Source organism: Tasmannia lanceolata, unplaced genomic scaffold (genome assembly GCF_043159265.1).
Source record: "Tasmannia lanceolata isolate RefF3 unplaced genomic scaffold, GAP_Taslan_0.1 ptg000037l, whole genome shotgun sequence".
NCBI lineage: Eukaryota > Viridiplantae > Streptophyta > Magnoliopsida > Canellales > Winteraceae > Tasmannia > Tasmannia lanceolata.
Genome location: NW_027518714.1, coordinates 44764004 through 44788542, shown reverse-complemented (window position 1 = coordinate 44788542; position 24539 = coordinate 44764004). Strand labels below are relative to the sequence as shown.

The 24539-nt window shown below is 37.6% G+C and overlaps 1 protein-coding gene and 1 long non-coding RNA gene across 2 annotated transcripts; one reads left to right on the top strand and one right to left on the bottom strand.

Annotated features, from left to right (window-relative positions):
• Window positions 1–7946: 7946 nt before the first annotated feature.
• On the bottom strand, window positions 7947–11916 carry RABE1B (RAB GTPase homolog E1B). The gene is made up of 2 exons (XM_077370601.1): window positions 11191–11916; window positions 7947–9088 (listed from the first exon to the last, which is right to left on the bottom strand). Exons 1-2 carry the CDS (start codon window positions 11797–11799, stop codon window positions 8234–8236), a joined length of 1464 nt encoding a protein of 487 aa, XP_077226716.1. The 5' UTR covers window positions 11800–11916; the 3' UTR covers window positions 7947–8233.
• LOC143860088 (uncharacterized) lies at window positions 9396–23238 on the top strand. The gene is made up of 2 exons (XR_013239586.1): window positions 9396–9648; window positions 22994–23238. It is a non-coding gene; the product is annotated as an uncharacterized LOC143860088 (long non-coding RNA).
• The last annotated feature ends 1301 nt before the right edge of the window (window positions 23239–24539 follow it).

The following is a 24539-nucleotide window of genomic DNA, read 5'->3' as shown; positions in this document are numbered from 1 at the left end:
TCCCTTTGTGATTTAAGTGGTTTGGATAATGCACAAGGTGTCCCTTGTGTTTGAAAATTATTCATGATTGTTGGGAAGCAAAAGACATGAAAAAATGTTGAAAAACGGAAGTGAAAAGTCATGTACATTTCTTCCCAACGGATAGTTTTTTAAACAGTCGCGGTCGACCGTGCTTCCGCGGTTCGCCCGCCGGCATGCTTCTGTCCACTTTATTAAATACGATCCAAGAAACCGCGATCTCCCGCCCATACCTTTCTGGAAATCCCTCAGAATTCCAGATACCAATCCGAGGTCACCCGGGATACCCCGGTCGACCGGCCGTGTCTTAGAATTGTTTTTATATTTTAAATAAAACTTGTGAAAACTCACTTGATTTTTTCAATATCATTTTGCAAAATCTCTAACAATCTCTCACAATTTTCAAAATGAAAATAATTTTCTCATCAGGCTTGGAAACCTTATGCATAAATGAAGGTATCTCTCGATTTGAACCTTCCACTTAGTGTAAACACATCAAAGTTAGTCAGAATTGCATAGTAGACATATCTTTGAATTAGCTATTCTATTTGACTAACCGGACAAATCTTCACACACAAGATTTCGTCTCTATAGGCAGTTTCTAAGAGTCGACACATGTATTGGCCGTGTGTCTATATCTTGGTTTCATGAGCGCTTTAGAGACTAGCAAAATCTCATAAGAAGCGGCACCACTTCCACACTCACATAGGTAGACTTATCAAAAGTGTCCCTGTAACTAAAACACTCCAACACCCCGTTATAAGCCTATTAAGGGCCTATTTGCTCATCCTTACCTTTAATCATTATAGGTACCAAGCACTTTACCTTGGAATGAAAATAATGAATATTATAGTGCTTGCAGTCACTCCATATGATGTACTTGGACTCACCGAACTCAAGACTTGATGTTTATTCAAGTGTTAAGTCTGTTTATTCAAGTGTTGAGTCGAGGTTCCATCATTGATGACTATTGGTTAATGGCTTTAACCCCATCCCTACTGACGTTTTACACATAAAATCTCTTTTGCAAGCGCTTTAGTCAACGGATCAGCCAAATTTTGGCTCGATCTCACATAATCAATGGTTACAACCCCATTGGTCAGTAACTCTCTTATAGTATTATGTCTAAGTCCTATATGTCTGAACTTACAATTATAAACATGATTATATGCCCTTGATAGTGTGGCCTGACTATCATAATGGACATAAATCGATGGCATTGGTTAAGGCAAAGTAGAACTGGAATTTACATCCGGCAAACGCCTTACTCTTACCGATATTTTTCATGTACCTGAAGTGAGAAAGAATCTAGTTTCTGGAAGCATTCTTAAGAAGAATGGCTTCAAACTTATATTTGAATCTGACAAGTTTATACTTTCTAAAGAAGGTACTTTTGTTGGAAAAGAATACATGTATGAAGAGATGTTTAAACTCAATATTAATAAAGTAAATGTCTTTGCTTATGTTGTTGACTCTTTATCTTTATGGCATTATCGTTTAGGACATGTTAACACTAGAAAAATGAATGATATGGTTTAGTTAGATTTAATTTCAAAATGTGAAATTGATTCAGTAGATAAATGCAAAATATGTATGCAAACTAAATTAATAACTAAACCATTTCCCAAAGTAGATAAAACTACTAATCTGTTAGACCTAGTACATAGCGATGTATGTGATATACATAGTGTTCCTATCAAGGGAGGCAAAAAGTATTTTGTTACTTTCATAGATGATTATTCTAAGTTTAACTATGTATATTTACTTAGTTATAAAGATGAAGTGTTGGAAAAGTTTATGATTTATAAATCAGAAGTAGAAAATCAATGTGAAACAAAGATTAAATGCCTAACATCAGATAGGGGTGGTGAATACCACTTTCCTCTTTTCTGTGAATCAGATGGCATAGTTCATGAAACTTCTGCCCCTTATACACCACAACAAAATGGTGTAGCAGAAAGGAAGAATAGAATTTTAACTGAAATGGTAAATGCTATACTTTTTAATTCAGGTTTGAATAAAAGTTTTTGGGGTGAAGCATTACTTACTGCTTATTACATATTGAATAGGGTACCAAATAAGAAGTCAAACGTAACCCCTTATGAGTTATGGAAGAAAAGAAAACCAAACTTGAATTATCTTAAAGTTTGGAGTTGTAGGGCCATAGTTAGAGTTCCTAAACCTAAATTAAGAAAATTAGGTGAGAAATGTATAGAGTGTATCTTCCTAGGATATGCTAACCATAGTAAGGCATATACGTTTCTAGTTATAGAACCTAATGATTTTCTAGAAATTAATACAATAATCGAATCTAGAGATGCCTTCTTCTATGAGAATAGGTTCACTTCAATTCCAAAAGAAGTTCAACCTAGGACTTCTGTAGAACCTCCTTTAGAACCACAAATAGAAGTTGGTGAACCAAGTGAAACAAGAAGTAAAAGAGATAAAAGGGAAAAGGGTTTTGGTCTTGACTTTGTTACTTACCTAGTAGAAGGGACAAGAGGAAAACTCAATTCTTCTATAATGTTAGATTAAAATGTAGAAAGAGACTCTCAAACCTATGAAGAAGCCATAAAGTCACAAGATGCTGCTTTTTGGAATGAAGCAATTAATGACGAAATGGATTCAATCATGGAAATAAGACTTGGATTTTAGTTGACCTACCATCTGGGTCAAAACGAATAGGTTGTAAATGGATCTTCAAGAAGAAGATGAGAGTAGATGGATCAATAGAGAAGTTTAAGGAAAGACTAGTTGCCAAAGGGTTTACTCAAAAATCCGGAATTGATTATTTTGACACTTATGCACCGATTGCTAGGATTACTACTATTAGAGTCTTGATAGCTCTTGCTTCCATATACAAACTTCACATTCATCAGATGGATGTTAAAACCGCATTCTTAAATGGTGAACTTGATGAAGAAGTGTACATAGAACAACCTAAAGGCTTTGTTCTGCCAGAGCAAAAACATAAAGTGTGTAAGTTAGTCAAATCTTTATATGGCCTTAAGCAAGCTCCCAAGCAATGTCATGAAAGATTTGATAAAGTTTTAGTGTCAAATGGCTATAGAATACATGAATCAGATAAATATATATATAGTAAATTTGAAGGTAATATAGGTGTTATAATATGTCTATATGTTGATGACATGTTAATTTTTAGTACAGATATTGAATGTATTCAAAGTACTAAGTTATTTTTGTCTCAAAACTTTGATCTGAAAGACATGGGTGAAGCAGATGTAATCTTGGGAATAAGATCATAAAAAATAACAATGGCTTGATTCTAACCCAATCTCATTACATAGAAAAAGTGTTCAAAAGGTTTAATCATTGCCCATGTAAAGAACAATTTCGTCTTCAACCGTTTCATAGGTTAAAAACAGATTTCTGTCCTTACAAACATGCCTCGTCGCCCCTGAGTCAATCCACCAATCATTATCATCTTCAAGGACATTCGCCTCAGAAATCATGGCAACAAACTTGTTGTTATCTGTTGGTGTTCCCGACTTCTTATCTTTAAGAAGTCGACATTCACTCTTATAGTAGCCTGGTTTGCCACAATTGAAACAAGCACCCTTCCTTTTCTTATTCTTATTATTCTTCTTTTCAGGGTGTTTGTTTCTTTTCCGATTGCCTTTCCCTTGTTGGTTCGATTTATTGTCACTTTCCACCAAATGGATTTTAGAGGATAGAGGTTCATGCTCTTCTTTATGATCTCTAATTCTTGACTCTTCCTCAATCCTGAGGCATTGAGCCAAGTCATCTAGAGATATTTCATCTGTTTTGTGTTTGATACTTTTTCTAAAGTCTTTCCAACTTTGTGGAATTTTGTCAATAATCGACGGTACAATAAAGGAATCACCAAGTAAAATGCCTTGCAAATGAATTTGACTCACCATGTGTTGAATTTCATGCAGTTGATCAATTACCAGTCTATCATCTACCATGCGATAATTCAATAAATAACTCACTGAAAACTTTTTGCTACCCTCTGCCATGTATTTTGCTTCGAGTGCATTCCAAATCTCGCTGGCCAATCCCATTCCCTGATATACGTCGAATAAAGTATCCGACATAGCGTTGATAATGTGCCATTTGCAGATGTAGTCATCTTGTTCCCATTTCAGCTTTGCACGAGCATGCGCTAGAGTGTCATTTTCAACAGCCACCGGCCTTGGACTTGTGAGAACTCGAACAAATTTCAGAGATGTATGGATGAAGTGCACCTTTTGCCACCGCTTGAAGTTTCATTTGTCAAAGTGTTCTAGTTTTACGAAATCTTGGGTCATTTGACGAACCGAAAACAACACCATTGAAGCAAGAAGAGATTTGTCTTAAGATTGTTTGTGGGATTTTCTAAAATATAGAAATATGTAGAGTTGCTTCAAGGCGCATAATCGCTTTTCTTAAGACAAATTTCACCCCCAACAGTTGTGCGCAAAAGGGGATCCGCGAATTGCCTCCAAAATACAATGAAGCCTTGTAGGAATGTCCTACAAATGTTTGATGACACTTTGCACAAGTGGAATCAAATCCAAAACGTCTTTCAAGAACTTCAAGCCTTAGAGAAAAACACAAACACTGTTTTTGCAAAAAACAGTCTTTTGTGCACTGTTTAATGAACAAAACAACTTGATAAAACAAGGGAGTAGGAGATTGCTAGAGAGAGAAAAGAAAAATACAGCAATAACTGATTTTCAGTATTTTGAAAAGAAAGATTTCTGCTCTTTTTATAGAGCATTAGATGTCTATTCATTAAGGGAAACATCCCTTTAAGACATCTCTTGGATTGGTTTGAATGAGCACCATTTGATCATATCCCTTTGTGATTTAGGTGTCCCTTGTGTTTGAAAATTATCCATGATTGCTGGGAAGCAAAAGACATGAAGAAAGGTTGAAAAACGAAAGTGAAAAATCATGTACATTTCTTCCCAACGGATAGTTTTTTAAACAGTCGCGGTCGCCCACCTGCATGCTTCTGTCCACTTTATTTTCTACGATTCAAGAACCGCGGTCGCCCACCCATACCTTTTTGGAAATCTCTCAGAATTCCAGATACCAATCCGAGGTCGCCCAGGATACCCCGGTCGACCAGCCCTGTCTTCAAATTGTTTTTATATTTTAAATAAAACTTGTGAAAACTCACTTGATTTTTTCAATATAATTTTGCAAAATCTCTAACAATATGTCCTACTAGTAAGATTTTTATATGAAAGTGAAACATTATAGTTAATTAAAATTCATAATAAAAACCCACTATACAATATTGTTTCATAAAAGTATTAAATTCTAAAAACTGATTAAAATAACTTTCCGAATTCACGGATCCTTCTTAGGTTTATCAAATTTGACACCGAGTATTTGTGTCAGATTCTGTCACTTGTACCCATACCATGCAACATAGTCATACACGGTAACACAGTTGTCTCTTTTTCCTTGATCAATTTAAAGCAAAAACAAAAAAAAGAAGAAAAAAAAAGAAGGATTATAAAGGAACACTCCAACATTAAGATAACGAATATTAGAATTTGACATAATATTCATGTAATGTTGGCCCATTTGTTTGCTTCTCCATGTATACAAGACATGTGAACTGGTGAATAGGGAAGGAAGATCTATTTCTTTTTCTAGAACTCAAGGAAGAACCAATATAAAGCGAATCCATCTCGAAATACCACATGACATTGAGCGTATCCCTTTTGATCCTAAGAGTTATTTTCTCTTCCGTACAAGAAAAGTCGAATCTCATAGAACAAATCCAACACATCCACCACAATTGCATATTTCTCCTGCTGGACTACAGGCGATCCTATAATTTTATTTTATAGGAGGTAAAATGTCCTTACAGGCTAGCATTCCATGCTTCTCTATTAGATACAGTTAATATTTCCTTCAGTCGAGAAATTATAAAGTGTAAGGCCATACAACAATAAGGCCCTTGTACCGTGGAGGTACCATCCTTGATATTTGATCCAACAGCAGCTTCTCAGAATGTTATATACGTGTCTAATCTATCTAAGTCAATAAAATGTTTAAAAAACTCAGATTTGGGATTTAACTCACTCAATGGCCAAGGCGAAAGATTTGGCGAAGTCAAATATTGACGACAAAGTCACAGGAGGCATCGGTTTACATTTCACAAAAAAAAAAAAAAAAAAAAGTCACAGGAGATAACTAAACAGCTTGACTGAGTTTTTGAACCTTTTTGATTCACTAGAACCAAAACAGAGTTTATGGGACTATGACAACAAGTAGAAGCGTGTACACTTCTCCAAATCACGGGAAAATTAAATTCCTCACGCTAAGTGGGAACAATAATCAGCGTTTCATGGTAGCAATAGAAATAATGTACTAAGGGGCATCCATGAGGGAGCAAATATCCCTTGTAATGGACACCATATTATCATGTGAAGCCTAAGCCACTATTCTAACATTCAAACATCCAACCATCCAATAAGAGTAAAGTGTTTCCTTGCTGATCTAAATTCTACTTAGAGCTTCTTAGATCTAGGTAGTGGAACAATGTCCCATGTATGACTCAATTCTAATGGTAATAGTTCATCAGGCTTAACTTATTCCGGCCTTGGTGATAAATAACTACGGTAAAAGATTCAGGCTCCGCAATAGAGACAGAAATGATAAGGAGGCATGTTAAAAGATGAAGAGGTAGGTAATGTTGTAAGCTCTTTATAGTTATAGCTCTAAGTATAATCACAACTATCATTAGCTACAATAGAAGGAAGAATATTGGAATCTAATTTCCATATTTGAGTGGTTAGAAAAGTGTCATTGAAGTTGGTAGCAGCATATATAATGTTGGTGATAATGTCAATACATTTCTGCAAAGAGAGGAACAGAAGCAGTAAGAGAAGAGAACCTAACTGCACAGATAATTATCAGCTTCCTTAAGTTATATTTATATACAATGAGTGGAAGGGTGAGTTGATAGAGGAGTTAGAACATGAAAACTAGAAATATGGTTAGAACATTAAGGTTTGCTACTTTAAGAAAGCCTGGGTTGGTCCTTGGCAATATATATACTTCCCCTCTCCTCTAAGGAGACAAAATAGAAGTATTTTATATTGATACTCAAAAAGAAAAATGTCCTTAGTGTAAAAGAAGACTGAAGCTTGTTGGAGATACCAACATACTTTCTCACTTTCCATTTTATTATGGCTAATAATCTGAGGATGCAGATTCAATTCCATTTATTTACTAAAAACAAGATATCCACAAAACATAAGAATCCAGCTGACTTTTATGCTCTCAGTATAACTAAATCAGATAACTTTTTTTTCATTTTTTTGAGCAATTAGATTCATCACGATCTTGAGGAGAACATTAAACAAACACTTGTGTATGACACCATTATCAATGTAAGCTACTTGAGAGCTTTGACTCAGATTGGGCAGCACTAACCATGGAAACTAGCCATAAAAATGCAAGAGATAGTAACTAATTATACAATTAGTGAATTTATTTTATTTAATATCGAGGTATGACATACAAAATTTTAATGTTTCATATTAGCATTCTTCCCTCGTATCCATATCTTGCATTATTTTCTTTTTAATACATATTATCACTATGACCACAGGAGAAAAAGACAGATGCATGTGACGATTAACTCTGAAACGGAGAAGAGAACCTCCAATGACAGTTCTTTGGGATGAAAGAGAATAAATAATAAGTTCACTTATTCTGGAGGAGAATCCATTTTCTTAAACACTAAAAAGCATTGAGTTTAACTCCCAACACAGTGCAAAATAGAGAAAAAAGAGAAAAATATCTGTAACAACAGCATAAATTTCACCAACTACGCAGAGTTCATTTTCCTAAAATGTGTTGGGTGTATCTCCCAACCCATTGCAAAATAAAGAAACAGAAATGGAAATATCAGACTATCAGTAACAACAAGATAAAAGTTCCCCAAATGTGCACACGCAATTGAAGCACCATTTCAGATTTTCATACAATAAACGATTTGTTGTCCTAATCAAGCTTCAATTAACTTAAGTACCAAGCAACAGAGAAACAGAATTACATTGATTCATCATGCATTTGCCAAATAATCTAAAGCAAAAAACAACACATAAAGCAAAAGAAGAACAAAACTGAAAACTATATAACATGAATGTAACATGGGTTCTTCCATCACTCACCAATTATCATCAAATTCAGCACCACTGACATCTAAAAAAACGCATTTTGCTCATTCAATAATAGACTGGATGACTCCCGCCCCAACTGTCTTGCCACCTTCCCTGATCGCAAACCTCATTCCTTGCTCACAAGCAACCGGCATAATAAGCTCCACCTCCATCTTAACCCTGTCCCCTGGCATCACCATCTTTGACTCCTCGTCCTTATCATTCATAATTTTCGTTACCTTTCCAGTAACATCAGTAGTCCTCATATAGAACTGAGGACGATAACCCGCGAAGAAAGGCGAATGCCTACCCCCCTCCTCCTTCTTAAGCACATACACAATAGCAGAAAACTTAGTATGAGGAGTAATAGTTCCAGGCTTAGAAAGAACCATCCCTCTTTGTATATCAGCCTTCTGGATACCTCTCAAAAGAAGCCCCACATTGTCACCAGCCAGCGCCTCATCAAGAATTTTCTGAAACATCTCCACGCCAGTAACGGTAAGATTCCGGGTCTCACGAAGACCCACAAGATCCACAGTTTCCCCCACTTTAACAGTCCCTCTTTCAACCCTTCCCGTGGCCACGGTCCCGCGACCAGTGATCGAAAAAACATCTTCAATTGCAAGTAAAAATGGTAGATCAGTCTGCCTTTGGGGGATTGGAATGTAACTATCTACTGAGTCCATTAACTCATAGATTTTATCCACCCATGGGTTATCCCCCTTCTTAATAGCAGGATTTGCCATTAAAGCTTCTAGAGCTAAAAGCGCAGACCCAGAGATAATCGGAATATCGTCACCGGGAAATTCGTAAGACGATAAAAGCTCCCTCACTTCAAGGTCAACCAATTGAAGAATTTCCTCATCATCAACCTGGTCTTGCTTGTTTAAAAAAACCACCATATTTGGGACCCCAACCTGTTATATTGTTTTTCGAGAATTAATAATGAATAATTAATAAGAGAAAAGGAATATACAACATTGAGAAGGTCAGTTAAGAGAAAGAACAGAAAAGTACAAGCCAAGGAACATAGTTTTAAATTTAGGCCCAAATCTGAAATTTCGGCCGAAATATTTTGGTGTCGGTTTGGACTGTAACAGAAAGTACATTAAATCAGAAAAATACAGGATTAGACCAAAAATCCAAAATTCCGAAATTTCTCCTTTTTCACCCTTATTTACAAAATTTCCCCTGAAATCAGGAGCGGATCTACGTGTAGAATAAGGGGGGCAGCTGCCCCCCTTGAGTTGGGCAAAAGCTCCTTTATACTAAAGAGGGCTGTCTGAAGTAATATACGGGGGGGTGGATTTATGAAATAGAAAGGTCGACCAAAACTGAAAAAGCCCTAAAGGCCTAAACCTCAAAACGCCGTTGCCGTGGCCCATGAAGAAGAAGAAGAAGGAGAAGAAGAAGCTCGCCGTTACGTCGCCATCGCCGTTTCCCTGTGAAGAAGAAGAAGAAGAAGACTCTGTCACAGGTACTTATTTTTGGGTTTTTTTCTTCTTTTTGGGGTATATTTCTCTGATTTCCAGTCTCTCTCTCTCCCTTTTCTGTGGAATCTGTTTGTAGGGTTTTTTTGCAACCCTAATCAATGTCAAGCTTGATTTTATCAACTAAAACCTGGATTTTACAATCTTGGATTATAAAATCACAGTTTTCAACAATGAGCTTTCTGCCCTGGGCAATTGCTACTGCCATGGTTGATACTATTGCATAGATTTTGAAGAACAATGGGTTGGCTATTGAGAAAAGTGTAGAAATCATCTCTAATGGTTCTGTTCTCTCTGAATCTTGTTTCTTTTTGAATCTTGTATTAGAACATGTTTGTTTCAGATTATGACAACTGATTGTCAGACCTAATACTATCATTGGACTCAAATTTAAGTGTAATTTTGAGCCCAATAATAGGTTTTGGACTTACAATCGGTTGTCATAATCTGAAACGATCAGGGCATTAGTTTTCCCCTTAAGCTAGTTGTTGGGTAAAAAAAACTGGTTTCAATTTATTAATTTTGGTAAATTTAACATGCTCATGTTGGTGGAAGAATCATTGAAAGATTTTTTAACATTCTAGCAATTGAAACTAAAAGTGACAGTTCTATAGGTTTCTAGATTTTTATAAACTATCCATGTAACAAGTTCTGGTTACCTTTACCTGGACATCCTGGTAGTGTAAAAATACAGCATGATCTAACTTGTGAAAAACAAGAGTATGAGTCTAAATATAGGATATAATTTTGTAGCTTATTAAATGGATGCCTATTATATGAAGTGGGCTATTTTCACGATCTTGCCTTTCATTTTTTAAGATGCTTCTCAAATAAAGCTTGCATAATCCATTTTTCTATTGATTGCTCTCAGTGCACATTTCATAGTCTCTGTAATCAGAAACTGTCTTGCATAATCCCTGATGCTACACGTAGCTTAGCTCCGTCCATGTATAAAAGGGATTTGTTCATTTCATAGAATTAACTTCTATTTTTGAAGAGTTTGGATTAAATATATTATCTTATTTTGCCCCCCTTATGTATAAATCCCGGCTCCGCCACTGCCTGAAATGTTAAAGATTTCAACGGAAATTTTAACCAAAATTTTATATATTTTAGGGCACGATTGGCTGCCAGGAATTTGTTTTCATGATAAATGCATGAAATCCCTAAAAATCAGGAAACCAAATCCCAGTGTTTGTGATGAGTTGCTGCTTAAAAATCCGGAAAAGGTCGTTCTGGTTTTGAGTAACTTTTCCTTTTCTGGATATTTAGCAGGATTTGGTATCCTGATTTTTAGGGATTTCAGGGATTTCAGCCACTTCTTCCCTTGGGAGATACCGATTTATCATGAAAACAAATTGCTGGCAGCCAAACGTTCTCTTATGTGGAAATTTTTAAAAACCCAAAATTTTTTATCAAGGGTTCACATGATTTCCGCAGAAATTTCAAACCAAACTGACCAAAACCAACACCAAAACCAACATTTAAATCCTTGACAAGGAAAAAAAACAAACTATTTAGGACCCGACCTGTTTGGCTAAAAGAATGTGTTCTTTAGTCTGGGGCATGGGGCCATCAGCACCAGAGACCACCAAAATCGCGCCGTCCATTTGAGCAGCCCCAGTAATCATATTCTTCACATAATCCGCGTGACCAGGACAATCCACATGAGCATAATGGCGATTTTCAGTCTCATATTCAACTGTAGCAGTATTGATTGTGATTCCTCTAGCTCTTTCTTCTGGTGCAGCATCAATTTCATCATATTTCTTAGGAGCACTATTTCCCATGGAAGCTAAGGCCATGGTTAAGGCCGCGGTTAGAGTGGTTTTGCCATGGTCTACATGGCCTATTGTACCTATGTTGACATGGGGTTTTTTGCGTTCAAATTTGCCACGGGCTGCGCGAATTGGTAAATGAGAGGGGGGTTTGGAACGATTTTGGTTTTGGGTTGGGTTTAATAGGCGGAGTGAGGAGAGGTTTGTGAAGGAGGATGAAAGGAGAGGGGAGAATGAGGGTTTTTTAAAGGATTGTGTTCTGTTTTTGTTTGGTGTTAAAGATGGAGATGAGGAGAATATGAACTTGGAAGAAGATGTGGATGATGATGATGATTGTGGTGCTCGTAGCATGGATGCCATGGCCGATGGTTTGTTTTAGAGAGAGGAGAAAAAGAAAAAGAGAGATGCAGTGAGAGCGTCGGAACAGATGATTGAGTTTTGTTAGGTTATGAGAGGATAATGAGACTGGAGCGTGCGAGTGTTACAGCCACACACATAGAGCAGGGATAATATAATACTCTATATTTTAAGGAAGGGAAATGATATCGTCACTAGTGTTCTGAGATTTCCGCCATAGGTTACAGCTGTCGTTTAGTGTTTAAAGGGCTGTCAAAAAAGGTTTTTACCCTTAGGAAAAAGCTCTCACAAACCCTTTAAATAGGTTTTACCTGGACTCAACCCGACTTAACCTGACCCGATTTGGATAAAAATAGGTTAGACAGGTTGGCGTTGCACCCCCACTTGATCTCGGCACACTAATTAATGATAGGCCCTATTTGGATTGAAGGAAAAACATTTTTAGGCTGTGTATGGCAGCCATGATAATTTATTCCATGGAATATTAGGGTCAGATTTTGTCTTATTCATTTAACTAGTGGGTTGGAAAAATATTTTCATTTGAAAAGAAATGCCAAGAAATTAAGTTGAGTGAGCTAAAGATGATAGCAAATGCATGTTCCACTATCCCCATCTGGATGATTTTCTTTCTTCCCTATTGATCACCTGAGTGGCCATCTGATGCTGCAGCTGGCTATGGCTTGGGCTGGGTAGAATAAAATTTCCATGGAACAAAAAATTTGTAGTTAGAAAGAGACGAAAAGATACTTGTATAGAGAGGGAGAGGGGAGAGGAGGGTGGGAGTTATATTACGACAGGAGATGCGTTTGAAAAGAGATCCTGAGAGAGCCTTAGAATGGGGTGCAACTCGGGTCGGGTTGGAACAGGTTGAGGCCAAGCCTAACCCAACCCGAGATAGCACTCCCTCAACCCTAACCCAACCCAACCCAAGCCTCGGGTTGAGGATGGTCAACCCTAACCCAACCCGCCTCTAAATCTCTCAATCATAACTGAACCAATCTAACCCGAAATCAGGTCGGGTTGGTTCTGGTTCACCTTGGGCCAAACAGAAAAAATACATTAACACAAAGAAAATCAAGATAAAAATAGAGGACGGAGGTCCGGTTCGGGTCGGGCCGGGTTGCCAAAGCCTCAACCCTAACCCAACCCAAAATTAAATTTGGTTGGCTTTTCCCAACACTAAGCCATCCCAACACGAGGAAATGCCAACTCAACTCGGGCAAAAATCGGGTTGAACCCGTCAGGTTCGGGTTGAGCCCGACCCAAGTTGCACCCCTACTTAGAATAAATGGGAAAGTCTTTATGGGAGTTTACTATTAAATAGGGAGATAAGAGCATCCCAAAATCTTGATATTCATAGGGCCGACCCTTAGTGGCTGTAATTGTTCATCAAGTGAGCCCCTCAAGTGTACATGGTGCAAATAAATGGGAAAGTCTTAATGGGAGTTTACTATTTAATGAGATAAGAGCTTCCCAAAATCTTGACATTCATAAAGCCCACTCTGAGTTAAGTTCGAGAGATTGAGATAAGGACGGACCTTTTTAATCGGAAAGATAGGGAGATAATTTTGCTAGAGAAATAGTTGGTGTTAAAAGGAATGAAATTGTGTAGAGAGAGAAATTCGGGATTCGCAGAGATTTTCCTTTTATTGAAATCCTTTTGCGTTATGTGAAAAGGATGTCACGTAGGATTGAAGGGAGGATGGGGAGGCTGTCCACGTCGGCATGAACAGTGAAACCCATCTTGCTATACTATAATAGATTTATTTGAGGTGGTTGCACTCTCATGCAACAGCCGTTCCATGAAATACCTTCTGGGTAACTAGCAAATCCCTTTTTCTAATTTTGAGCAACCGGTTTTGGACTGCGAGAGCCCCCAAAATTGTGGACCTTCAATCGCCTTTGTATGTGGTATGTGGCATGCATCTGTTCATCTTGGCACATTGAGCACAATTACTAGGGATCAAGGTAGAAATTAGGTGGTTAATGTTAGGCCCTAGACATGGAACTAGACAGTGTGATCCGTTTAAAATGGAATTTGGACACTAGTTTTAATCCAAGGTAGTCTCTGGCTAGTGTGATCCGTTTAAAATGGAATTTGGACACTAATTTTAATCCAAGGTAGTCTGGCTAGACCAGATTTGGTCCAAATCGTTTGAACCAGAACATCCTACCATTTTGAACCCAAGCTCACCTAGAAAGTCCTTCTAGTGCAAGCGAAAGTTGAGACGAGTGGTCTTTTAGACTGAAAACTTGGAAAGCAAAAGTTGTGACTTCTTTTGAAGAAAGAAATCAAGGAGACGGAGAAGTAACCTCTACGCAGAGCAGGATCCCGGAATCCGAGTAGTGTCGATAAGACTTACTTTGATATCCTTTTAAACTAGGGGCATTAAAACCGAGCAACCCAAATGGGTAATAACCATGACGGATTTCCGATGGAGGAAATTAGAGCCTCTTGACATTGTTTTCTAGAGTACTCTAAGAGTGGCTAGCCTTACCATAATAAAATAACACATTTTATCTAAGGGTGAATCAAAAGTGAGTCAAGTCCCTTGAGTAATTTGAGTCTTCTTTGATTGAGTCTTTGGAAGTCTTTTTTTTTTATCCTTTTTTCTCTCAATATCCAAAGTGTTTGGCACTGGAAGAGCGAGAGTACATCTTTTGAAATGTGAAGAGAATTCAAAGTGGATCCTGGTTAGGAATCACAGAAGGGCAAAATACATTTTGTTCAAACTTGCCAGGACATCAAGCCTCAAGTAGTGAGCAGGAAAGAGGAAATTTACAGACTCATCCATTGTGGATATCCTTTTACTTATAAACAAAAGAAAGAACCCATGCAAGCTTAAACTTTCTTCCTAATCCTGGTTTTGTTCTCCTATGAATCCTGTCATGGAAGTAATCATACTAGGGGCATCTTTTATGACTTGCGTCATAAAAGATATCAAGCATGTTGATAATTGAGATCGATTTTCTCAGCAGATAGGCTTGAACACTCTCTTGAATCAAATTCATCAATTGAACACATTCTTTGAAAGAGTCAATGTTTCAAAAAATCTAGTCCCCAGCAGAGTCGCCAGCCTGTGGACCCCGATCTGAGAGGACCGGTGCCGAGAGACGCGAGATCCCTCCTGCAATCATCTAAGATCTCCACAACGTGAATGAGAGCTCTACCAAGAAACTCTCGAAACGGTTGCCACCCTCATAGCATAGCACGAGTGGCGATGTATGAGATAAAAGAGATACCTCTTGATCCAAGGATAAATCCCCAAACCAAGACGCACTTAAAAATAACTCAGAGTCGTCATCCATGGATAGGCCATGGAACCCCAAAAACAAATGCTTTGCTTGCAACAGATAACCAGAGATACAGAAGGTCTGTGCCTGATGACGAATGGAGAAGATCCGAAGAGCACCCCCGATTCGCCCGAGTGCGAACACTTGGTCTCTTATGCCATTTATTTATTAACTTCGAAGAGTTTTAGGCGAAAATCATGTGAAATGGGAACACGCATCTCCGAGAAAACGTCTATCTAATCATGCATGTCTCGGAGATGAAAATAAGCACACACAAAAGGACCGAAATAAATGTCACCTAAGAATAACTAGGTTATGAGTGACATGCCTAATAGGTGTCTAAGTTCTGGTGGACGAACACATGCATGCTACAGCTACAGGTATAAGTCTGTACTGAAAATGAAATCTAAAATTAGCAGTTAATCATGAATAGTAAATGAAATAAGGAACAAACAAAAATGCCAGGCAAATAATAGAATAATGACATAAAACCTATGGCGTGCACATAGCGCCTATCGACATTGGGGCGAATACATAGCGCCTAATATAAAAAGCTAACACATCCCATCTAGAAAGCAGTAAATGACAGATAGAAAATGCAGTAATAAAAACCTATGGCGTACACATAGTGCCTATCTACATTGGGGCGAGTACATAGCGCCTAATATAAAATCCTAACACATCCCATCTAGAAAGCAGTAAGTGACAGATAGAAAATGCAGTAATACAGTAAAGTGTTACAGCTAAGAAGATAAAACTGTGCAATGAGCAAACGTCAATAGATGATAGTAAAAAGATAATAACCAATAACCTAATAACGATAGAGAATTACAGCTAAGCACGTAAGAACTACAGCTAAGCAGGTAAGAACTACAACTAAGCAACTAGGTAAAACACATAAGCAGGTTAATGCTACAGCTAAGTACGTAAGTAAGCAAGGAAATGCACACACGCTGCTATGATCCTACGCGAAAATCATCAACAAAATGCAAACACAAGCCCTAAAGTACTATCAACAAAACCTAAGACTCTAATGCTTCAGCCCGAGTCTTTAGATGATCTGATATTCATCCAAAGAAGCCTACGTATCCCCGCCTCCACGAGAATCAAGGCAACGTAGTTATTCACGCCTATTCTAAGCTAGGATGCCTAAGACACCTAAACCTCTATCCTATACTCGACCTAAAAGACCGGACTAGTTATTAAAGCTTCTTGAGCGATTATTTAAATTTCAATGAATTGTAGATTTTAGGACACCCTATATGCCCTAACTAAATGCAGGTTAGCCCTAAGCTAATGCAGGTGGTTCCTACAACCTATGTATAACTAGGCTGTGTTTCCTAAAGAAAACAAAGGGTAGACTAACGTATCCTATTCTAATCATCAATAGGCGATGTTGATCGCCGACTGACCGGACGGAGGCACTCCTATAACTCTAGGACGAACCCCTAACTCTAAAACGAACACACACAACCACAACAAATCAAGGACAAACCCCCTAACTCTAAAAGAAACTCTCTATCTAGGAGAAACTCCTAACTCTAAAGGAAGAGCTTTTTGAAAACACGGTTTTAAAGAAAAAGGGTTAAAGCATATTTATTTACAAAGTTTGGCTGAACTTAGGACATGGATCCCAAGCTGCGCTACGTACCTCGTGGAAGAGGATCAAGCTAACGTAGTTCGAAACGAAAGATTGTTGCCGTATGTATACACTAGTGCGTTTCAGTGTTACTTTGGTAACACTATGGCCTATATATATATATATATATATATATATATAGAGGAAAGTGAAGCTACACCGCCGGTGTAGCTAACTTAGCTACACCGCCGGATTAAAATACAATGGGCCCACATTGTTTTGGTGATCCAAACCATTCATTTGATTGGCCCTCACATAGATAGGGTGTCCACCAAAAATCAGCTCCATAGGATCATCCTAACCCTTCAAACTGTGGAGGCAAAAATGGACAAATTTGTGAAGGTTTTTACACGTTCATTTTTGCCTCCACAAATCGTAGGGTTGGGATGATCCTATGGAGCTGATTTTTGGTGGACACCCTATCTATGTGAGGACCAATCAAATGAATTCTTTGGATCACCAAAACAATGTGGGCCCATTGTATTTTAAGCTGGCGGTGTAACTTCACTTTCCTCATATATATATATATATATATATATATATATATATATATATATATATATATATATATATATATATATAGTAAACTTACCACATGCAAAAGCATGTGAGGTTATGAAGAAAAAAGAAGAAGAAGATTATATATAACAGTGTGTATACATGATGCAAATAAATAAGAAATTGTTAGTCTCTTGATTTAATGTTTCTTTTCATCTATTTGATATTGTTTTGACTACTGTGGGACCCGATCCCGCGAGAGGGGGTGGGGCGTGAGCCGCCACTGCCCTCTCTTGGTCTCTCGTACCCACGCGATTGGCGTGTGCCTTTTATTATTGATTTTAATTCATCTTTTATGTGAACTTGGGATCACTAAGGCAATCCGAATTCCACACAAAAGAGACTGACAGAGTCGCCACCTAGATGTGGGATCTAGGACCCATAATTAACCAGAAATCTAGACTCGCTACCTGGTTACAAGAATGGAAGGTATGGGGAGTTATCCACCACATGCACCATTCCTGCCCGATAATCGGTCTTCGATTCCAAAAGCTAACTCTTTTAAATTTATTTTAAATGGCTCATTCAACTCTCTGTTAATGTGCAAACTAAGTGACATGCATCCTATAATCTAATTTCAATGTAGATCCTAAGTGTGTATCTTGATTCCTTTATTTGTTTGAGTTCAATCTAAGTGAAAGTTCTCCTAAAATTCTAATTTCATGGAAAATCCTAAGTGATTTAATTAAGAATTTCAAGAAAATTAATATACAAAACCACACAATTTATTGTGGAGCCGACTCGCGATTGGTATGCCATCAGACATCCAAGCTGCCTACGTACCCAAGCCTCACTGGGATCAGAGTCGACGTAGTTCGGTGCACCTAAGCTAAGCTACTTATGCCTAACTCAACTAAGACACCGACCTAGACGGGATTGACTGTTTCAACAGTTTTAAGAGAAATTATTTAATTCAAGTTGAGAATTTTATTATCCTAAGATTTCATCTAAGATGCTATATGATTCTTATCTAAATGCAAGTTGTCCCTTAGACTAATGCAGGTTAGCCTACATCCTAGTTTACTAGGCTTGTCCTAGGGAAAGATTGGGTGACTAGTGTAACTAGACCTATGGCACGGTTGCTATCCATAGCAAGCGTCCGTGATGAGGCTGGGCTCCTAACTCTAGGACTCCCTAAAACCTAAGACTCCCTAAAACCTAGGACACGACCTGACACCAGTGTTCTCAAATTGAGCTCTAATGGTTCTTATGACGGAAACCGTAATCCAATGGTTCCGAAAGACACGAGACACATCGACTCAAGTTCTTGAGGTTAATTAATTTCAGATTTCAAAGATTTTCTGTTTCTGGACATTTAAGGATTACCAATAGCTCTAGGGTTCACCAATTTCGGCCTAGAATAACATCCAAGGAAGGGAATCGTGCGCTCTTTCCTTGTGCAATTTAATACTTAGGTTATAGCATCTTATTCCCTGGCATATCTCAGGATTTTCGTGGACAGTAACCTTGGAGCCAACAACATGCTATAGCTTAAATATTCAAATTGTCAAAGATTAGTCGCAATTGGGATACGATTATGGATGCACTGGCCATTTTTCCAGAGAAATCTAAAGATCCTAAGATTTCTATTTCAATGGATTAAGGAATTAATATGTGACAGAATTTTAAGGTTCTTTAGAAACTTTGTGATGATTTTTAATTAATTTTGGATTTTCAATGAATTTTATCATTCTTATACCAGAAGAGTGATTTTACAAGTGAAATTATTGTGAACAAATTCGAAATGAATTGAAACTTCTACAGCAATAAGACATGATGGGATGTAACTTATTAAAAGAGTTTTGCAGATTTTTACATTAAGCTCATATTTAATTTTGATTTAACAATAATAAGACCAGATTGCAAAAATAACACAGAAACTACTAGAAATAGAAATCTAAATTCATTGAAATTTCTACAGTAGTAAGATATAAGTAAAAAGAGCATGCTGTGAGATTTTTATGAATTTTAGAAACAATTTACTATCAATTTCGGATTTTTCAATTTTCAGACCAGATTAGGAATTAACACTACATTCCATATGAAAAAAGATCCAAATGAATTGAAAATTTTACAGAAACAAGAAATATGGAATATAAGATTACTGTAAAAATTTGGAGAATTTTATCTGTGATCTGATATCTGTAAAAAATCTCACAAAATCTGACAATTTTCAAAGAAAGCATCAAATAATATACCAAACCAAATCCAGAAATTCTTAAAAATTCATGGTAGAATGTATCAGTACCATCTAAGTTTTCCACAAAAGTTCATTATTTTTGAATCTTTTTAGTATATATTTTATTTTTCTTCGTCAAAAAGATGTTTTTGAAGAGTTTTCTATTTTTAAAACACGATTTTCGAGAAAATTACGACTCCGGAAAATGTCCTTTAATCTTGTTCTGATATGATGAACGCAAAAAAAATTTAAAATTCCAAAAAATAGATCATCCTGAGATAGCTATTTTTTCGAATTTCGTAATTTCTCAACCATTATTTTAAATAAAATTCCACTCTTCACTCAAATTCTAAAAAACCTTTGATCCAATGTCCGATCCGATCCGATAGTTATTTTAGTCTATTTAAGTAGATCATTGTATTAAATTTTGGGACGAAACGGAATTGAAACACCCATGCAGATCATGATTTTGAGCACACACATATAATATTCAATTAAATTCAATTAAATGTTTAAAAATCATGCAAAAATAGAAAAAAATACCAAATCATCCGAGAAAAATCTGAGAATAGTGTACTAACCTGTGATGGAGATCCTCGCCGAATCCGAGAGCCGAAAAGTCCGAAAATCCCGCCTACGTGCGATCCGATCCCCTTTATTCTCTATATTTTTATTTTTTTTGTTTTTTTCTTTGAACTGTTTCTCTCACTGTGGATAGGGAGAGAGAGATAGGGAGGGAGAGAGTGAAAGTGATTGAAGGTGAGAGAGTGAGAGTGATTGAGGAACGATAGAGAGAGTGATAAAGGGATACATAAATGGTGAGTGAGAGAGATGGAGAGTGAGAGAGAATTGAGAGATCGAGAGTGAGAGAGACAGAGAGGTGGTGAGTGAGCGTGAGAGAGCAGAGATATTGAGAGTAAGAAAGATAGAGGGGTATTAAGTGAGCGTGAGAGAGCAGAGAGGGAATGAGAGTGAGATTGAGAGAGAATGAGATTGAGATTGAGAGAGAGAATGAGAGTGAGGGAGACAGAGAGATTGATATTGAGAGACAGATAGAGAATGAGAGTGAGGGAGTGCAACTTAGAATCAAGAGCCTCGCCACCGGAATTCTGATTTGTACCTCCAATTCGGTTCTTGACTAGTTGAGAAGTCGATCCAGCCTCTATGACCTTCTTAAGTTTATAATAACAATCATCACAAACACGATAAGGCTTGTTAATGTTTGGAGCCAAAGAAGCTTTTATAGATTTTCGGCTGCTACATGCTTTGCAAAAGACTAGCCCACAATTATAACAGTTATGGCGTTTTCTTCTGAAACCAAAAGGATTACGGCAACTAGAGCATATGGAAAGATAGAGAGGGAGTGAGAGAGAGAGAGACAGATAGGAAGTGAGACGGAGAGAGATATAGAGGGAATGAGAGTGGAAGAGACAGAGAGAGGATGAGACACTCTGTTTTTTTTTAGAGAGATCGAGAGGGCTGTTGAGGCGGGAGATCAACGTTGAAAGGCCGCTGCTGTGGGTGGTTTGTGGAGATGTAGAAAGGGGGAGAGTTGGCTGGTGATCAAGGTGAAACCGATACTCTGTTTTTCTCTTCTTTTCTTAGAATCCTTGTTGGTCTAACCAAGGAGATGGTAAGAGAGCAAGAGACTCCAAAAAACAGAGTATCCTCCGAGAAGGGATAATATAAGCCCGGCTATAAACATAAGCATCCATCCTCTAAAAAAGAGAGGGTCGGTTTTTTCCTTTTTTTCAAAATCACAGCGAGATGGTTGCCCTTTTTTCCTTGACCGAAAGAATCCCGAAAATCAAACTTTCCTCGGATGGCAATTATCCTCCTTGTCTTCAGTATTCCTTGCCCTTTTTAAGCTTCAATTTTCGGCAACCAATAAGTGAATAGTTTATTTCCTCTATTAGCTCATGTAATTGATTTGCTTCCAATTCTCATTCACATCTAATATAGAAGCGTAGCCAATTATAGCAACAGGATAAGGGCATGTTGATGAATTAAAGGCCATTATTCCCCAATATCATTCTCCATTTCCTTTTTCTTTTAACATGCAAAAGAGAATAATTCCCTAAATGAATGCCATATTATTGCACGTTATTAGAAGCTTTCTATCATGGCGGGTCCCACTCAATTTTGGACAAATTCGTATGCCCCTTGGCTTCAAATATATGGACTTGTTCAATACTAGCTAAATTATGCATCTTCCCCCATGATTCTCAAAATCAGTAGGGCCCACTCCAAGCTTGGCCGAATGACCTAAGATCATTATGAGTGTGCACTCATAGGCTAGACGCATGGGCTGATCCGACCCGTCCAAATAATGCGAGCCTTAATACATGAGCTAGTTGCTCCCCCCTCCAATCGATTTCATGGGTTGATCCAAACCGCTCAATTGATGCATCACAATTTAAATTGGTTGTGCTCCCAAAATGATCTCCATTGACTAATCCGAGCCATCCAATTAATTGCACCTAGCAACCCACCTCCATAAGATAAACCGAATTATCTGTTTGATGTGCCACAACACAATACATTGTGCTCCAAGAGTCTTCTCCATGGGATGATCTAAACCGTTCATTAGGTGGACCACTTAGCACAAACGGCTTGCGTCCCATAAACTATTTTTGCGGGCTAATCCAAGCCGTTCAATTACTAAGCCATGACACAAATTGGGCTTTGAAGTGATTTAGCAGGGCACTCCCCTAACCCTTTTTATAAGATGACCCTAACTGTTCGTTTAATGGGCCATAACACAATTTGGGCATGCCCCCACTCTGAACCATTTCCGAAAGATGATCCGAACCATCCAATTGATGGGTCACAACATGAATGGTCATACCCCACAAATCAACCATTGGATGATCCAATCCGCCCCATTAGTGGGCTGCAATACAAATGGGTTGGGCCCTCAAATCATTTTTCATGGGATGATCTGAACCAACAATTTATAAAATTATGCCTCAAAATTATTTCCTTGAATGGCATTAGATCGAAGTAGGCTTAACACTCATTTTTCATTAAAACAATATGCGGGCCCCCTGGTTGATCCGAATTTAAACAAATGTTCAATGCGGGCCCACCGAACGGGTCCAAATTCTCCCTTGCTCGGATTCTTTTGAATAACCCTTCTCAATACTTGGCGAAAAGAAAGATGCAGAACATTGCGGAAATGATCGGAAAGATCGAGAAAACATAAGAAGCGGACACAGGAATAGAAAATACTGAAAAAAAAGACTGATAATATAAAACATTAATTTCTTTGTTGATTAGAGCGGAGCAAAATGGGGTGTCTACAACTACTATATTCCTTGGCATGATATAGTGACCTTCTTGTTTCTCATATTGTACATATCTTTTGGGTAGTCTAAATGCTTCTTATAGAAACTTTGTATTCTTGTTTTGCTTCAATTCCTTTATATATCCTGTTAAAACCTTATTATAGTACAAGCTCATTAAATTGACTTTTATTTTATGAGTCAGCTTTGCTCAGTTTATACTGACCCCAAATTCATCCACAGGCGAAAATGATGAAAATAATGAAAACGATGGAGCTTTCGTAGACGAACAAATCTAAAATCACAGTAGGATGGGGATGAGCGATCCGTTTTGGGAATGACAGTATAGTCATACCCTAGAGATTTAGTGTTTGTTGAAAATAAGTGTTTGTTGAGCTTCCGCTGTTTTATTTTAAAACTATGTACTGTTGTGTGAAACAAAGATCGCTCACTCTCTTCTTTTCTTTTTTTAAAACTGTCCTTTTATCGATATTTTCTCCGTAGTGACCCGATGTGGAAATTGGGTCTTTATAATATTTTTTTGAGGTTTGGAATATCTTGGGTTTTCCCGTCATCTATTCCGGAATTGATGCATCAATGGGAGTTTGTGCCGTGGAGAAAGAAAGGAAAATTGTTGTGAAGAATTTGTTTGCTTGCAGCATGGTGGGTGATTTGGAAAGAGAGAAATTCTAGAGTCTTTGAGGGGGTTGCCAAATCCCTGTATTGGCTATATATGAAAATTATTGACCTCTCTATATCGTGGGCGAGATGTCTTCCAGCATTTCGATTTGTTTCGGCCTTTTGATTTATGGGAGGGGTGGAGGGAAGTTTGCTTTAGTAGGGAGATTAGGTCTCAGATTGTTCAGATTCCCAAATGGAATGTTCAAAATTAACTTCGATGGGTCGAGTTTTGGGAATCCGGTCCCGGCTGGGGTAGGCGGTTTGTGTCAAGATGATTGTAGCAAAATTGAGTGGGCTTATTCTAGCCCTCTTAGGGTTTGTGATGCTTCAGAGGCTGAGGTGAAGGAGGTATATCATGGCATTAAAAGAATTGATAGAAATAGCATGGGTCGCTTTATTATAGAGGGTGATTCTCTCAATGTGATTCGTTGGTTGAGGGGGGTAGTGGTGCTTCTTTGGAGATGTTCTACTGTTTTTGATGAAATTGATTATCTAACATCGGGCTCTGCGATTGTTTTCAATCGCATGCGAAGATCTGCTAATGGGGAGGAGGATAATCTGGCTAGGGGTGGGGTTAGTCATTTGGATTTGGAGTGGTTTGACTTCCTCCCTCCTTGAGAGGTTTTCTGTTTTTATTGTTGTTTTGTTGTTTTTTCTATTGTACTTCCGGGTGTGATCCTACTGTCCGCTCCCCTTTTTAATGATATCATTCTGCCATTTCAAAATAAAATAAAAATGATAGTGTAAATGTTTTACTTCATTCGACTGGTTACACATTGCAAAATTTGTGCAATAGGCTCCGTTTCTTTCGATGTAAAATGTAAAACAAATTTTATGGTCATTTTTAAGTGTAAAAATGGGTGTATAATCAACTTTTATGCCCATTTTCATTAAGGCTCTGTTTCTTTCGACGTAAAAATGGCTGTAAAATTTGTTTTATGTTGTAAAAATGAACATAAAACAATTTTTTACATCCAATTTTACTTCTTTTACAACATAAAACAAATTTATTGTCCTTTTTTACGTCGGAAAAATAGTTTTTACTATTGCTCTTGGATCCGAATGGAATTGCAAACACAGCCTAGGATCTGAGGAATTCTCTAATTTG